At 46.6% G+C, this 16,837-nt stretch overlaps 1 protein-coding gene across 9 annotated transcripts in view; it reads right to left on the bottom strand.

Moving 5' to 3' along the window:
* Positions 1–16,837, bottom strand: part of RANBP3 (RAN binding protein 3) — a 64,263-nt gene that overhangs the window by 20,231 nt on the left and 27,195 nt on the right. For 3 of the 9 annotated variants that reach the window (XM_066344898.1, XM_066344887.1, XM_066344879.1), the window contains exons 3-6: positions 13,322–13,510; positions 4,439–4,475; positions 4,264–4,350; positions 1,562–1,633 (exon numbers count right to left, since the gene is read on the bottom strand). In XM_066344898.1, the coding sequence (XP_066200995.1) occupies positions 1,562–1,633; positions 4,264–4,350; positions 4,439–4,475; positions 13,322–13,510 (385 nt within the window). The remainder of the gene's footprint in view (positions 1–1,561; positions 1,634–4,263; positions 4,351–4,438; positions 4,476–13,321; positions 13,511–16,837) is intronic. The other 6 variants (XM_066344936.1, XM_066344915.1, XM_066344905.1 and 3 more) reach the window with 3 other exon arrangements.

Genomic DNA, 16,837 nt, shown 5'->3' on the forward strand with positions numbered 1-16,837 from the left:
CACTGGGAAGAGCACAGCTGCACTTTTGTGGTATTCCAGCCCCAAATACACAACCTGAGGGGAGTACCAGGAAACACTGGACAACCTGATTGAAGGGTTTCTCCAAAATAACTGGCCTGTAAGGTCACAAACATCAAGGAAAGAATGAAGACCTGTTCCATATGGAAAGAGACAAGAGATATATGATTGGAATCTGATGCCTTTGCTCTGAAGAATGCATGGAGCCACTAGACAAAGGGATAGAGAAGTGCTTTATAAAAATTCTCCGCAAGTTCTGTATTTTTTTCAAAATCAAAGTTAAAAAGTAAAAGGCAGGCAGACAAGAAAAAAGAGGTTCACTTTGCAGAGCTGATGTGCAAGTCTAACATGACTGGCACACTGTATTGGTACCGGGGACCAGGGACCAGGACTGTGTCAGAGCCCCTGAAGGTGGACTAGATTGCCCCCCTCTCTCAGGGCTGCCCGCCCTGCTCTCAATCTGCTGCTGGATAATGGTTTGGGGGGCACAGAGAGGGAAGGAAGGCTGTTACGCACAGACCTCAGAGATGATTGTGAGATTCATAAAAAACATGGATAAAGGGATCAAGATGTGTGCTTCAACAACTGATCCCTCAACCAAGACAGACTCACAAATGCTAACACTGCCCCCACAGCTCAGAATATGACCTGCTAAGCCAGTACCCCAGGTACAACCAAACACCTTTAAAAACCAAGCTCCTCTTCAGAACAGGGAAGGGGGTCAACTCCAAACAGTTAGCTTTTAGAGCTAGAACAAATTTAACTGTTTGAAATAGTGCCATCAAATCAATCCTCAAAGTTGTAAAAACTCGCCTCTTCCCTCGACATGGCTTGCATGCCACAGTATGAGTTATCTCACAATGCTTTTGAAGTTAGCAATGAATTTATATAAGGCAGGTTGAGTTACAGAATTCGGGTGGTTAAACTTGCTCATTAAATCTTTTATGAGAAACTTTCAGGAATTATTGGAGTTGGTTCTCCTGCAAAAGACCAAAAAAGGCAGGCTCCATGTTCTTCAGAGAGAAACAAGCTGTTTTCCTTAAAGTTTTAAAGCTGTGATTAAATATATGTATTTAACTGAACACATCTAAGCAATATTAATTAATGTAAGAATTTAATACACAGAAAAGGGGGCTGGGAAGTTACATTTCATATTAGTTACCTTTAGGATAGTAATGAGTGGGAGGCTGGCATTCTTTTAAGTCTATGTATTTCTAATTTGCCTTTTTAAAAATGATATGAATGCATTAGTTGTGCAAAATTTTGAAAAATGAAAAATGTGTCCCCCCCCCCCAAAGGATGTAAAAAATTCTTTCTAACCAGGCCTTACTTACAGAAACAGAAATAGGGACTTCGAAAGCCTGTCACATTGGATTCCAAATGTACAAGCTGAAGAGTTGGGAAAACACTTAGGAACTGAAAAAGATCCCTGATTTCAAACTGCCCGTTCCTATTAAGATGTTATTTCACAATACCAACTGCTTTTCACCCCAGGAATCCCCCAGTGACTGGCTGTGAAACGCAAAGGGACGTGAGGGCTCACCTGGTTCTGAGTCAGAATTGCCTGCAGATGGCTCGCAGAAGGTTGATGGCATAAAAACATTGTTTTTTGATACTGTCAGCAAGGAGGTGCAGGCAGGGGAGGGAACAAGAGGAAAAACAGAGTGAGTAGGTGGGGCAGACATGTCCCAGATCACCTCTCCAATCTGAGGCACTGATCTCACACTGTGGTGTGGGAGTTGGGGGTCAGCATTATAGGGCCTATAGAGACTCCAGACTCTCTAAAGCAAGAAGAGGGGCATCTCCAACCTAATAGCCTCTGTCTAATGTCTATCATGTGACTCTGGTATATTGTGGCCACCTCTCTTGTCCTGTGCTCCTGGCTTTTCCTTGGCATCCTGGGCCTCTGCAAGGGCAGCCAAGAGGGAAGCAGAACACACCAGATGTTCCAAGTCTAACCTGGGCCAAACCTCAGCCCCTGCTCCTTGTCACGGGTCAGGGCTCAAAAGTTGGTTGCACCCCTACCCCGCACCTGTTTAGAATCTTTTTTTTTTTTTTTTTTGTATTTTTCTGAAGTTGGAAACGGGAAGGCAGTCAGACAGACTCCCGCGTGTGCCTGACCAGGATCCACCCGGTATGCCCACCAGGGGGCGATGCTCTGCCCATCTGGGGCTCCGCTCTGTTGCAACCAGAGCCATTGCAGCGTCTGAGGCAGAGGCCACAGAGCCATCCTCAGCACCTGGACCAACTTTGCTCCAATGGAGCCTTGGCTGCGGGATGGGACGAGAGAGACAGAGGAAGGAGAGGGGGAGGGTTGGAGAAGCAGATGGGCGCTTCTCCTGTGTGCCCTGGCCGGGAATTGAACCCGGGACTCTTGCATGCCAGGCCGATGCTCTACCACTGAGCCAACCGGCCAGGACCTGTTTAGAATCTTATTGGCACTGTTCATCTTTCCATTTACTCTGTGGATTGGAAGCTAATTATCTCTTAGACCAACGCACTACAGAGGGAAGGTGTTTGGTGATCCTTTGCCCCTTCAGTTTAGGGCCACAGCTCTAATCACTTGTGTTTCTTTCTTTCTTTTTTTTTTTTTTTTTAACAGAGACAGAGAGAGAGTCAGAGAGAGGGATAGATAGGGACAGACAGACAGGAACGGAGAGAGATGAGAAACCTCAATCATCAGGTTTTCATTGCAACACCTTAGTTGTTCATTGATTGCTTTCTCATATGTGCCTTGACCATGGGCCTTCAGCAGACCGAGTAACCCCTTGCTCAAGCCAGCGACTTTGGGTCCAAGTGGTGAGCTTTGCTCAAACCAGATGAGCCAGCACTTAAGCTGGCGACCTTGAGGTCTCAAACCTGGGTCCTCCGCATCTCAGTCTGACGCTCTATCCACTGCGCCAGTCTGTTCAGGCTCACTTGTCTCTTTTCTGCTGCACCTTCCTAATGAGAAAGTGTGATTCAGCAGTAGACAGTGAACGGAAGGAATACAATCATAGCCAGGAAGCGGAAGCTTCCTTATGCCAAAGAAATACCTATGCAACAAGCAGGCAGAGGCCCTTAAAAAAGGATGTCCACTACAGCCTAGACTGCAAACTGTCTGGACAGTTCCATAATGCCTAATTGATGATAGACAGCACATCATTAGGGGTAGTCCTATGCAGTTGCGCAAAAGGACATAGCAATATCTAAAACAAAACATTAAAGAAAATAGGTAGGAAATCAAGTGTTATAATAGAGACAACCGTGATAGGATGCTCACTTTCTGCACTGACCATTAAAGTTTGCTTTCCTTTGTAAGCAGAAACAAACTTTCCAAGAGTGTTTTTTGTCCTCTTAAATGGATACCCATAAGATTCACAACTGTAAATGCTTTATACGAACTTCAGCGTGGGTAACTGGAGATCTCCCAATACATGTGTATCTTTAAGTCAGGGCTACAGAGACCAAGACAGAGAACACGTGAGAATGCCAGAGTGGACCAAGTCCAGATGAGATGGGGGCGAGAAGGACCAGCCCTGTGGCAGCACTGATCTTCCAATCTCCAGGGGGTGTCCCTAGGATTGAGCAGCCCGAGTCTCCACCTAGAACCTGCCCCTTTTCTGTACCAGATTTGTACAAGCCCTGGCCAGTCTGCTGGCCTCTGAGCATATGCTCAGGGCATGCCCGGTCCAGACACCTCCAAAGGGGCCCAGCCTGGCCCACCAATAAAGGCTCCATCAAGTCCTCTCCTCTGGGAGTTCGGAGGCATTTTACCACCAAAATGTTTGTTGGGACCACTCAGCTCATTATATACTGTGTGTGTGTGTGTGTGTGTGTGCGCTCGCACGCGCACGCCCTTCTCAACTGGACCACCAAGCTCTAGGAACATGGCAGAAGGGTCAGAACCCTCCACTTTCACTTCTCACTTTCCTGCAGTCTTTGGAAGATGCACATGTGATTAATGGTCAGAGACCCTAATAGAGTCAGACAGTCCCTTTCCCACTTTATGGGGACGGTTTTTCTTGGTACATCTTTCTTATCAGTCCACTAGGTCACATCCCTCCATCAGTGTCACAGATTCCAGACTAGGGTACCTGGTGCCACACCCCAGGCAAGCTCTAACTTTACTGTGACAGACACCAGGTCTCAGATTGATTCTAACTGGATCTGGGTAGGAGACAGACAACAAGCATGACATGTTGGAGGGGAACGGTGGGCTTGTCAACACAGGTGCTTTTAGCACTCAAGGTCTATAGCTGTTACCTGACTGTGAAGGTGGGAACTGGGTTAAAGAGGACGTTCTTTCTCGCTTGACAGGAGGGCAGTAATTTCCATCTTCTCGGTCAGAATCTACAGAAAGTAATGAGGAGGAGGAGAAAATCAGGCTGCTTCCACTTTTATAATCGAAGATAGTGAAATGTTTTGGAGGTTTCCTCACCTTCTCCACCTTCAGGGCTGGAGCTGCCAGCTGACCTCTGAAACGAGAGCACATGTCAGGGTGAAGAGAGGGCCAAACTGCCTTCTCACCTAACAGCTCATGAACTCTGTAATGAGCGGATCCTGAGAGTAGTACTGAGGGCTAACTCCCTGAGCTCAGCCACCCAAGTCACAGACGAACTTTCAACCTCACACTCAGAACTCCCCCATGAACCTTCTGCATTTTGCTGATCAGGCCATGTGCCAAGGAATCCTCTTAATGACTATAGTACACTTACAGCACAAGGGAAGGGTTAGTTTGTTTCTCCAAAGGTTATACCTAACTGGCATGTCACCCCAAATTAAATACAGTGAAACTTTATCTGGCCAAAATGCATTTTGCCAAGAGCTGGAAAGTGACCCAATCTCCATTTTGAAGGGGAAATGGACTGCTTATTTTTACATGCTGGCCTAACACTGGATAGTGGCGGTTGCCATTCCTTGCCCTGCCACTTTCCATGGTAAGGTACCCTGTCTCAAGGTAGGCTATTGTTTCCAGAGCAACTCAGGCCTTTGATGCCTCGGGCTAAAGTCTGCTGCAAAGCACTCAGAACATAACAATTCAGCCGACTATAGAACCCACCAAACACACACATGCTGAGAGAAGGTGGCCGGAAAACCTCCTTGTTTAGTTTTAGAATGTGAACTAGCAAAAAAAAAATTATTTTTCTTAAGTGAGAAGCAGAGAGACAGACTCCTGCATGTGCCCCAACTGGGATCCACTCAGCAAGCCCCCTGTGGGGTGAGGCTCTGACCATCTGGGTCACTGCTCCACTGCTTGGCAACCAAGCTATTTTAGTGCCTGAAGTGAGGCCATGGAGCCATCCTCAGTGCCTGGGGCCAATTTGATCCAACTGAGCCATGGCTGCGGGAAGGGAAGGGGGGGGAGCAGATGGTCGCTTATCCTGTATGCCCTGACTGGGAATTGAACCCAGGACATTCATACACTGGGCTGACACTCTACCGACGAGTCAACTGGCCAGGGCCCAACCAGCAAATTAAGAGGCCTGAAATGAGTCCCCTCCCAACTCAGGAAAATACCTCCCTTATGTCCCCTCTCAGGGACTTGTGCTTCTTGAGAACTAAGCAGCCAAAAGCAAATGTGGAGGGGTGAAGCCAGCAGAGGAGCCACTTTTCTTAATTTCAGAAAAGTCCCTAAGGCTGGCTCAAGTTTAGCCAAAGGACAACACCCTGCCTGGGGGAGCTGAGGGATGAAAGGAGCGGTGCATGTGAAAGTACTCCGCATTGCTGTAGAGCAGGGATCCCCAAACTACGGCCCACGGGCCACATGCGGCCCCGAGACCATTTACCCGGCCCCACTGTACTTCCGGAAGGGGACCTCTTTCATTGGTGGTCAGTGAGAGGAGCATAGTTCCCATTGAAATATTGGTCAGTTTGTTGATTTAAATTTACTTGTTCTTTATTTTAAATATTGTATTTCTTCCCGTTTTGTTTTTTTACTTTAAAATAAGATATGTGCAGTGTGCATAGGGATTTGTTCATAGTTTTTTTTATAGTCCAGCCCTCCAACAGTCTGAGGGATAGTGAACTGGCCCCCTGTGTAAAAAGTTTGGGGACCCCTGCAGTAGAGCATATGGAGAAGCAGTAACTGCACTCAACCAAACCAGACAAAGGAGCTGGAGGGACCTTCCTGAAGCCCAGGCAGCTGGACTCTTGCTGGTGACCTGATACCCTCTTGTTTTTTTCCTGAAGCTGAAACCTCAGACTCTACTAGTGAGAACCTCCTAAAGTCCAGGCAAAACCTTTCTCATAGAGGGCCAGGAAGTATTTGTTTTTTAATCTTTTAAAAATGTAAATACCGCCTGACCAGGCAGTGGCACAGTGGATAGAGCATCGGACTGGGATGCGGAAGACCCAGGTTTGAGACCCTGCGGTCGCCAGCTTGAGCACAAGCTCATCTGGGTTGAGTAAAAAAAAAAAAAAAAAAAAAGCTCACCAGCTCGGACCGAAGGTTGCTGGCTCAAGCAAGGGGTCACTCGGTCTGCTGAAGGCCCGCAGTCAAGGCACATAGGAGAAAGCAATCAATGAACAACTAAGGTGTCACAACGAGAAACTGATGATTGATGCTTCTCATCTATCTCCGTTCCTGTCTGTTTGTCCCTATCGATCCCTCTCTCTGACTCTCTCTCTGTCCCTGTAAAAAAAAATGTAAATACCATCTTAACTTGTGGATGGATGAGAGGGTGTGGACTGACGCTCGTCTTGAAGAATGGTGAGAGCCTGGACAGTAAGAAAAGGATCCCAACCTGAACCCTCCCTCTGGTGTGAAGCCAATGACTCAGGTTTGAATCAGAAAAACCAGCCTGGGCTTCTTGCTCCAACTCTGTGTCCTAAGAGCTCCCTGTAAGTGTCTGTGAAGGGGAGAGAAAGACATTGTCTCCAGCTATGTCTCAAGGGACTGGAGGCTTAGAGCCCATCCACCAAAGTGCTTGGGAAACATAAACCCTGTAATAGGCTCAACAGTCCTTGGGGCATAGCACTGAGCCCAAATGGAGCGAGAGTGGAGTGTGAGGCTGCTCAGCACCCCCCTCAAAGGCTTATAGATCGTAGATCTAGTCATCTCCCAGCTTGGCAATTGCCTAAATGGGAAACCTTGGGCAAATTATCCTGCTTGGAAATCATGGAGCTGGAGCCTTCCCAGGGAAGTGGCAAGGCTACAATGGGGGTGATGCCTGCTCAGCCCAGAGCCTGACCTTGTTGTAACTGTTCATAGTTCATACCTGGTGGTGATTGTGCTCTCCCAGCAAGCTCTCTTCTGCTGGATGTTACACCCTTGGGCAGGGCTTAAGAGGTTAGGCACAGGTGTGAACAAGGAGAGTTGGGATGTGAAGTCATGTCCTGGGGCAACCGGGTTAGGAGCCAGGTTTCGGGACCCTTGGACGGGGTTAAGAGGAGGACCTGAGCCCAGGACTTAGTGTGGGGGACTGAGAGCTGCACCCCCACAGCTCTATGATTTTGCAGAGGCCAGGGCCTGGGGTGACATCTGATATTTAGAACATCTCCTCTTCAGGTGACATCATCGAGCTGCAGGCTCCAAGCTTCTGACTATTTCTTTACAGCAAACCCAGCCCACCCCCACCCCTATTCTCAAGTTCTGTGGCTCTGCAGATCCTGTGGGACCTGCCACTTCCTGACTGACTTTTGGGACCTAAAAATGGCCACCCTTTCTAGCCTCTATAGACACTGCCCCCTCATCCACTGATGTCCCCCTTTCCCTCAAGTCTCTTAACTTCCCATGTGAGAATAAACTCCTTGGTCCTCTGGCCTCACTGCTTCCTCTTATTTTGATTATGTGATCTGTGTCAGGGTCCCCTGCTAGACTCTAAGTTCCAGGAGGGGCCTGGCCCTCGGCATTACACAGCAGCAGCTTGCTCGGCATTTGCTCAATGCAAGGTTAGGGAGAAGCAGTGGGGGCCTGTGTTCCTGAGTTATGCACAGGGCAATCAATGGCCTGCTTCCTGGCCAGTGGCCCTAAAGTTGTTAGTTTCCATGTGTTTTTTTGGTTGTTGTGGAGGATATTCCTCTAACACCTCAACCTCAAGAGGCCTTCACACCTAACTTTCCTTTGCCTGCTGGCCATCTAGGTTAATTTCCAAACTATCAATTTTGCAGGGCTCCTTCTGCTATGGATTTCTTTTTTTTTTTTTTTTTTAATTTTATTTTATTTTATTTTTATTTATTTATTCATTTTAGAAAGGAGAGAGATAGAAGAGAGAGAAAGAGACAGAGAGAGAAGGGGGGAGGAGCAGGAAGCATCAACTCCCATATGTGCCTTGACCAGGCAAGCCTAGGGTTTTGAACCGGCGACCTCAGCATTTCCAGGTCGACGTTTTATCCACTGCACCACCACAGGTCAGGCTGCTATGGATTTCTTATTTCATTCCACTGTGGTTGGAGAAGACTGTACAGTTTTAATCCTTTCAGATTTACTGAGACTGGTTCTGTGGCCTGGCAAGTGGTCTGCCCTAAAGAACTTTCCTTGTACCTGTGAGGAGAATGTGCACTCACGTGCTGTGCTGCTTGAGTCTTCAATGTCCTAATCCCCTGGTCGGCAAACTGTGGCTCATAAGCCACATGCAGCTCTTTGGCCCCTTGAGTGTGGCTCTCCTACAAAATACCACGTGCAGGCGCTACCTCAATAAGGAATGTACCTACCTATATAGTTTAAGTTTAAAAAATTTGGCTCTCAGAAGAAATTTCAATCACTGTACTGTTGATATTTGGCTCTGTTGACTAATAAGTTTGCCGACCACTGTCAGACCTAATGCATCGTCTGGATGTTCCACTGATAATGGAAAGTGCAGTACTGAATGAAGTCTCCAACTGTTATGATTGAATTGCCTATTTTTCCTTCAGTTCTGTCAGGTTTTGCTTCATGTATCTGGGGCCTTTTAATGACACTTAAGTTTCTTACCTCTGCCAAACTTAGACATCTGGATCTTCTTAAGAATGTGAACGGTGCTAGGAGCCTCCCCCAGACCAGGAGCTGGGGCCTCTGGGCTTCAGCCCTACCTCTCAGTGTCCAGGACTGCTGACCAGGACTGTCCTGCCCGTTCCTCCTTGCTGTCATACTCCAGCTTCTCTGCCTCCTTCCTGTTTTCTGAGCATGTCAGTACTGCTCCCACTTCAATGTTCCTTCGCTGTATGCTACTTTCAGGCCCTGGAATGCTTTTCCTGCAGGTCTAGTCACTGTGACCTCCCTAAGGCCTTTCCTGACCACCTCCAGGGTGAACCCAGGTGCATGCCTAGCTCACTGCCCCAAAAGAGGAGGCAGCTCCTTTCCACCCCACCCTTTGGCTTTAGCCTCTCTTAGGTCTCTACTCTTGTTTTATGTATCACAGTTGGAAATAACCTTCTGTGTCTGTCTTCAGCTATAATGAGGCCTTTGTCTATCTGTTATGCACACAGCTCATACATGCAAAACCCAGGACATGGCGCACAAAAAAAGTCTCAACAGTATTTATAGTATGAATGGAGCCTGCATTGCTCACTATAGCCTCTTAGGTAACCTGAAGAAGAAAAGTATCTGGCCAGACAAGATTCAGACACTCCTAGATGCCCGACTTCTGGAGACCCTCAAATCCATGCCTCAAGTCTCTTGAAGAACAATCCCATAGGTATGTGGTAGGCCTCCTGGTCCTGGAAAAGCTGGGTGGCCAAGGCCTGGGAACAACAACACAGGAAGACTCTCTCAAAAGGAGAACCTTCCCAAAACTGCTGGAACCTCCTATGGGGTCTGAAATAGCTGAGAAGCAGTGAGGAAAGCGACGCTGGCAACTGATGTCAAAAAACCCACAAAGACAGAATGTAAGGTGAAATTATTTCTGCATGCCTTTGGAAGTGCTGACTCTTCCAGAATCTTCCATAGCTGTCCGTCCACGTGAGAAACAAGTGCCCCTACACCCTGCTGGAGAAGGGCTGAGTTTGCTATCAGAAAAAAGTCTGGGGTGAGCAACTTCCCTTCAACTCCCTCACTGCACATCCCATGCCCTATAGGAGGCCAATACCAGCTCCACCAACACTTCCCTTGGATGGCTGCCTGAGAGTCAGGACCTCTTCTGTGTCAGAGCAGTGTGGTGCAACACCTCATCTCAACCAAGGGAGTGGCTACTCAGGGGTCAGTAGAGAGCAATGCTTGGGACTCCAACTCCTCAGACCCCAGAAGTCCGCAACCCAAAGTTCAGGAACCACCACTACAGAGACTTATGTAAGGAGGATAGTTCTAAGAGCAGGTTTTCAGGATCTGTGCTTCTTGGGAAGGAGTGAGGACAGATAGGGTGTGGAAGCCCCATTTCCTATTTCTTCTCTCCCCACAGTAGAATCCACCTCTGTGAGGATGACACCTGGGGGACGATAGGGTCAGCGCCCATTTGGGATGCCACGATGAAAATATCCCCAACTAATACGGACATAAGGAGGGCAAAGAGAAAGTAGAACAAAGAGAACTCTTCAACTGATTTCTCTGGCATCAGGATAGCATGAATGAATGAAGCAGGCTCACAAAGATGGAAAAGTCCGCTGAGACGGCAGAGGGCCGGGGGCTGGTAAGCAGGCCAGCCTGCAGAAGAACTGAAGGAGCCGCTCACCGCATACTGCAGGGTGGCACTGGTAGCCCTGCCAGCTGGTGGGGACAGGCTGTGGCAGTCCTCTCCCCTCAGAAGCCACCAGGTCCTCTAGGGAAGCAGCTCATTCTGGGAGGCGTGTAAATCCGTTGCCAAGTACAAAATTGGGGGTAACGTCTAACCCAGGATGGGAATGCAGGCATGGGTATAAAAATGAAAAGGTAAAAATTACAATCATTATATTTATTATCTTGCTTCAAAAAACAATAGTTCTTGTGAGGATGCCTGATACGGCCTTGAGGGAGACATAACTGCCAGCCTGGGGAAGGGGATGGAGCTGGAGACTGTCTCAGATGCTGACATAGACACAGGCACACAGGTAGTATGCAGGAATGAAAGGCACTGCCTTACTGACCTCCTGGAAAAGACCAGAAAGCAAGACCAAGTCAGATAAATTCCTTCCAGAAAATGCTGGATACTATTTGGCCTGCCTGGGCCTTAGTGACTCTAGTCTGGAGTGACCGGATAGAAAGTCGCTGGTGGGATGAAAAATCAATTAAGAGCAGGGCCTGCTGTCTCCTTGTCTTCATATCAACTGTGGGCCAATATATGCTGTTTATTCTGTGACTGAGGCAACCAGCTCAGAAATTCTTACCCAAAAGGCACAATGAAGAAAGAAAAACAGAAGTGGCCTTCAAAGACACGATGTAGAACAGGGGTGGAATGAAAGTCAAATCCTGTGCAGGAGCTGGAAGATGAGGGAAGTTGTCCAGCCAGGCGCTCATTCCAGAATCTTTCTAAGCTTCCTGGTGGGTCTCAAAAACATAGTTAAGGCTAATCAGTGCCTTGACTTGGAGCTTTAGTCCAACAGACTTCAGCCAGGTTCCGGGTAAGCACGAAACTATTTGTTGCCTCCAGATCAGAGAACTGAATCTGAATGTGGTTTGGTCTTCTTCAAACTGCCTGCTGAAAGCCAGGAAGTCTGATAAATAGACTTTTCTGGTACCGAGTCTTACATGGCTACAGTGCTGATGAGACTGAAAAATGAGCAGGGCCCTTTTACACAATTCCGTGAGCCACAATTTACCATAAAGAGCTCGTGCTTTATAGCCCCCAAGGAATCACAGCGTAAGGAAGATACTGAAGATGATGGATGAGATCTGCTGAGTAATATGTGGGTGGTTTCCTGAACTTGGGTGTGGTACAGAGCAAGATCCAAATTGTTCTGATGCAAAAGCAATAAGTTAACAACCAAGGTAAAATCTCAGCCCGAGAAGCTGGGATCAGGTTCCTCTGCCTTGATTTATGCCCTCATTGACCTAAAAACCAAAGTATTTGCTGCCAAGACACAATGGCTACAATCTAGCTGTGTGTTATTCTCAACCTTCCCAGTCAGAGATGTCTCTGTAAGTTGTGCTTTTCAAACTAGACAGTAGTAGATACTTCAGAGCCTCTTGGGCAGATCCACAAAAGGTCATCTGTTCTCAGGGCACAGAGAACAGGATGTCCTATGTGAAAGAAGGCTGAAGATGCAATAACAAACAATACCCGACTCTGGAGGAGGTTCAAGGGTTGTTCTGTCCCCAACTAAAAAAGTGATCACCTCCTAATCATTGCTCTGTCGGCTCTTGTGTGAGGGCTATGATGCCAGAAGACTGTGGCACAAGTGCCTCCTCGCTGGAATCCTTACTGAGCTGAGTACACTTCATTACTCCAAACCTACTACTATGCAATGAAGAACTGCCTCCCCGCCACTCCCCACCCATGTTGAAAACTATTTCTTCTTTATCCACTACAACATGATTCCTCCAAAGTGTTAAAATATGACTCTGATCTCACCTTGGCTGAACATGACTTCTTCCTGCATAGCCTAGGATGTGGTGTCTGTAATGGAATTTTAATGGTTTCCTGAAGAACACAGGGTACTGGTGATTTAATATAGGAATTGTAAAGGTCTGGGGCTATGATGCCCTGGAAGGTTGCCTGGTGTTTCGTATGGCAGAGCGGGGTCCTATGTTTTCTTGGTAAGTCATCTTTCCCTGTCATGACACTGGAGTACTTTGTCATGAGGTACCTAGAGGATCGAGTTTTCAATCATGAATGTACAATGTTTATCTTTCCCAACATATCAAAATCCAAACACTCAAGATACTTCTTGTTTCTGAGAGTTCACATTCTTCACCTAGAATCTTCAAAAGCCTTAATACAAAGATAAAGGGCTCAGCGGTCCGCTCTGGATTCAAAGAACAGTCTTCACCCCTTCTTCTTGCTTTGATTGAAGACATTCAGCAGCTCACCACAGTCCAGACACAATCAGTCTTGCAAAACAATTTGTTAGATACCGTCTCTTCCTCAGATTAAAGAAGTCAGAGCTCCTCATGTTTCTAAGACACTGAATTCCAAGGCCCAGATTCAGGGAGAGTAGAAAGAAAAAATGGAAGGAGGGAGAAGGGGTCAAATTTGATTTGGAAGGTTCTATCTACTACTCAATTCCTCTTTTGACCCTTCATGTCTTTTAGGAAACAAGACTAGCTTTTTGCTATGGGTATATATTTTCCCAACTAGAAAAGTCTCCATGTAAAGGGGACCTAATCTTCACTGACTTTTTGGCAGCAGGAATTAAAGAGAGCAGAGACCCTGGTCACCTGTTCAGTTATCAGCTTCTTATAATCTAGAGTCTGGATCTGAGGGACCCAGAGGGTAAAGGGCCGGTCTGGGTTGGGACCCCTGGGCCATGGAATACTGGGTGGAGGTGGACTTACCCCTGCCAGTTCTCGTGGAAAAGGAGGAAGCTGGGCTTCAGGAGCGCTGGCTGAAGCGCTAGCAGGGGCAGGAGGCTCTAGAGCATGCTCACCAGCTGACTCAGGGTGACCTGTGCCATGGTGGGGAGCCTCAGCCTCCCCCCGAGGCTCCTCTCCCGAATCCGACAAGTCTTTTTGCTCTGCAGAGGACTGGGAGCAAAAAAGACAATTTTCCTTCAATGTAAACAAAGGCTGCAACATGGGGCAGGAAACGGGGACAGGGATCGAAGGGCTAGAGATGGCTCAACTTTCATCAGTTCCTGCCCAGGAAGATGAGCTAAGAAAGCTGGCAGAAAGTGAAATCAACGTGGATTTGCTGCTGTGTGACTGCAGGTTGCTTAGGGTATGCAGGAGGCAGGAGCTTCATTTTCAGAAAGGAGGTCTGGAATGGAGCTACTCTGCTTATGTGCTGTGAGTGAGGAGAAATACTCCTGGTCGCGACAATGAGGGCAGTGTCTCTATCAGCAGGGAGCAGGGATGGTTACAGGTTAATAACACATCTCCTCAAAGATACTGACGAGGGGAGCTGCCCTCAGTACCATTTCTGTCTGCTAGGAAAGTGGGGAAGTAGATCTTGGACACCACACAGCTACAGAATGGGGCATCCAGGGTCAAAGGCTTCTGCATCTAACTCTAGTTCTTCTAGCACCTTTCAACTTGTTCTGGTTAAACCTGAGATAAAGAGCTTTCACCTCTCAGTGAGTGCAGTTGTGGGGTGACAAAACAAGCTGGCAGAGACATGGAGAGCTGGTTTCATATTGGTGGGAGGGTGGGAGTTTAGCTGGAAGAGCAAGCCCTTTAACCTGTGATTTCCCCAGGCTCACTTTGAACACCTTGGGCAGGGGCTTATTTGGGAAACAGCCAGGATAAGAGAAAGCTGACTCCAGAAGTCTTCGTCCTTGAAAGCACAACACTGCTGGCATTCTTTGAGCTTATTCTTGGGCTTCCGGGGGATAAGGGGGGAGGCAAGGTACTGTGGACTGAGAGCTCTGTGGCCAACTCTTTTCTTGAGAAATGGGTTATAAGGCTGGTGTCTGGAACAGATGGGTTCTGATCCCCAAACCTCCTACTTGGCATCACCCACAACACGAAGCCATTTCTCTCAATTTGTTAACTAAATGACCACATAACTACCCTGCTTCCCTACAGACCCTGCTGCATTTCTTCTGAGTGTGAAGTGACTAAGACCTCTTTAAATAGGATGTGTGTGTGTGTGTGTGTGGGGGGGCTATTTCTTAACAATGAGAACTTGTCGGATGAAAAGAACTATATAAAGATGATTTAAGATAACTTTCAAACATTCTTAGGAAAGCAATAGCAATACAATGTTAACTCATATGTACATCTACAAAGTCACCAGGATCAACTCTTCCTATCCAGGGGAGACCCACCGACACAAAGGCCTTCCTTCACACGCTGTTCCTTCAACCTGTCTAGGGCATTAAGATAGGTTTGTGCACTAGTTGGCTGCTACTTTATGGGTAGTTTTAATACCTGACAAGTGAAAAATCAGAGGTCTATGGGAAACTGCCTATCTCTAATTAGAACCACTTGGATGTTTTTCTAAATCCTTGCTTCTAGAACATAAATGTTCAAAAGCCCTCATGGCATGGTGGACTCAAGATGAAAAGTCTAAATCAGAGGACCAAAAAGGAATACAAATGCTATTCCAGCATTTTCTCCTTGGGTCTGAGTGCTTCTGTTGACAAGAAAAGTTAGCTCTGGAACCAAGATAGGGCCTATAGTTTTTCAACATGCTTGTTAAAACCAGACTTCACATCCAGACCCTAGATTATACAACCTAAAATATATATGGCTGACAAAAATAACAAAACAAAAATGTGCACACAGGCCTGACCAGGTGGTGGCACAATGGATAGAGCGTCAGACTGGGATGCAGAGGACCCAGGTTCGAGACCCTGAGGTCTCCAGCTTGAGTGTGGGCTCATCTGGTTTGAGCAAGGCTCACCAGCTTGAGCCCAAGGTCGCTGGCTCGAGCAAGGGGTCACTTGGTCTGCTGAAGGCCCCCCCCCCCCGTCAAGGCCCACATGAAAAATCAGTCAATGAACAACTAAGGAACCGCAACTAAGAATTGATATTTCTCATCTCTCTCCCTTCCTGTCTGTCTGTCCCTATCTATCCCTCTCTCTGACTCTGTCTCTGCCACAAAAAACCCCCAAAACCCCCCAAAACAACAAAACAAACAAAAACCTGCACACAGGACACACGTGTTATACACTAACAGTAAGTTTCAAAATGAGGTCTAAACATACTACACAGCGTTTACAGCAACAAGGGGCTTTCTGCTCTTGAGCATTTCTGTAACTGTTTTTCTGTCTTTCTAACTAACTAGCACTATCCTGCCAGTGCAACCTCAAAGCTAACAAATGTTAACAAATGTTTGGAAGATAAACTGAAAGAAACATTTGATCATCACAAACAGAAAGACAATTTATTAGGAGATTCAAAATCTCTTCACTAAAAAGAAAAAAAAACTGTCTCTATTCAAGGCAGTTTCCATGTATAAGATGCAACTTTTCTCAAAAAAATTGGGGTCTAAAAACTCTGTGCATCTTACTCAGTGGTTGTAGATTTTTCACTTGCATTTCCCACTTTTTTGTGCTTGTTTTTGTGCTCATTGTTGGAGACAGTGATTCATCATCAGACACAGATGAGGACAAGCTAATGGATGGGAGTTTTGATAGTGATGAGGAGTTGTATGAATTTTATGAAGAATAAAACTTGAATTCAATAACTTTATGTAATACAGTTCTTTTCAAAATTTGGGCCCCAAAATTAAGGTGCGTTTTATATACGGGAGCGTCTTATACATGGGGAAATACGGTAATATACGATATTGTTTTTTGCTTTAAAAACACAAATGCATGTAAATATGAGCATTTTAAGAAGGGCTCCACCTTGAGGAAGCCTGGAGACAAGGAAGGAAGTAAAGGCAATTCCTGTGTACTAGGACTGGAGTTCAGACTGTGGGACGGATGATGGGAGGATAAGAGGATTTGACAAATTGACCTGAGATGCCACCAGCAGGCACTAACAACAATTCATAGTTTACTATGAACACATGGACCCTCAATGAAACTGACTGGTGTGGCTTTACCGCCAAATAAACAAACAAACAAACAAACAAACAAAAACACCTAGGCTGGCAGCTTAATCTTTTCCCCTCCAATTTCAAATCTTTTTATTTTTTTTAAGATTTTATTCATTCATCTTAGAGAGGGGAGAAAGAGAGAGAAGGGGAGGAGGAACAGGAAGCATCAACTCCCATATGTGCCTTGACCAGGCAAGCCCAGGGCTTCAAACCAGCGACCTCAGCATTCGGGGCCACCACAGGTCAGGTCAATTTCAAATCTTTTATCTCAATTATTATTCAGTAATAATAGCTTGGCCTGTGGTGTACTCTTTTTTGAAGAGGGGGGAACAGGGGTTCTTTTTAAAAAATTTTTTTCCCCTGTT

This window comes from Saccopteryx leptura, chromosome 1 (genome assembly GCF_036850995.1).
Source record: "Saccopteryx leptura isolate mSacLep1 chromosome 1, mSacLep1_pri_phased_curated, whole genome shotgun sequence".
Classification (NCBI taxonomy): Eukaryota; Metazoa; Chordata; class Mammalia; order Chiroptera; family Emballonuridae; genus Saccopteryx; species Saccopteryx leptura.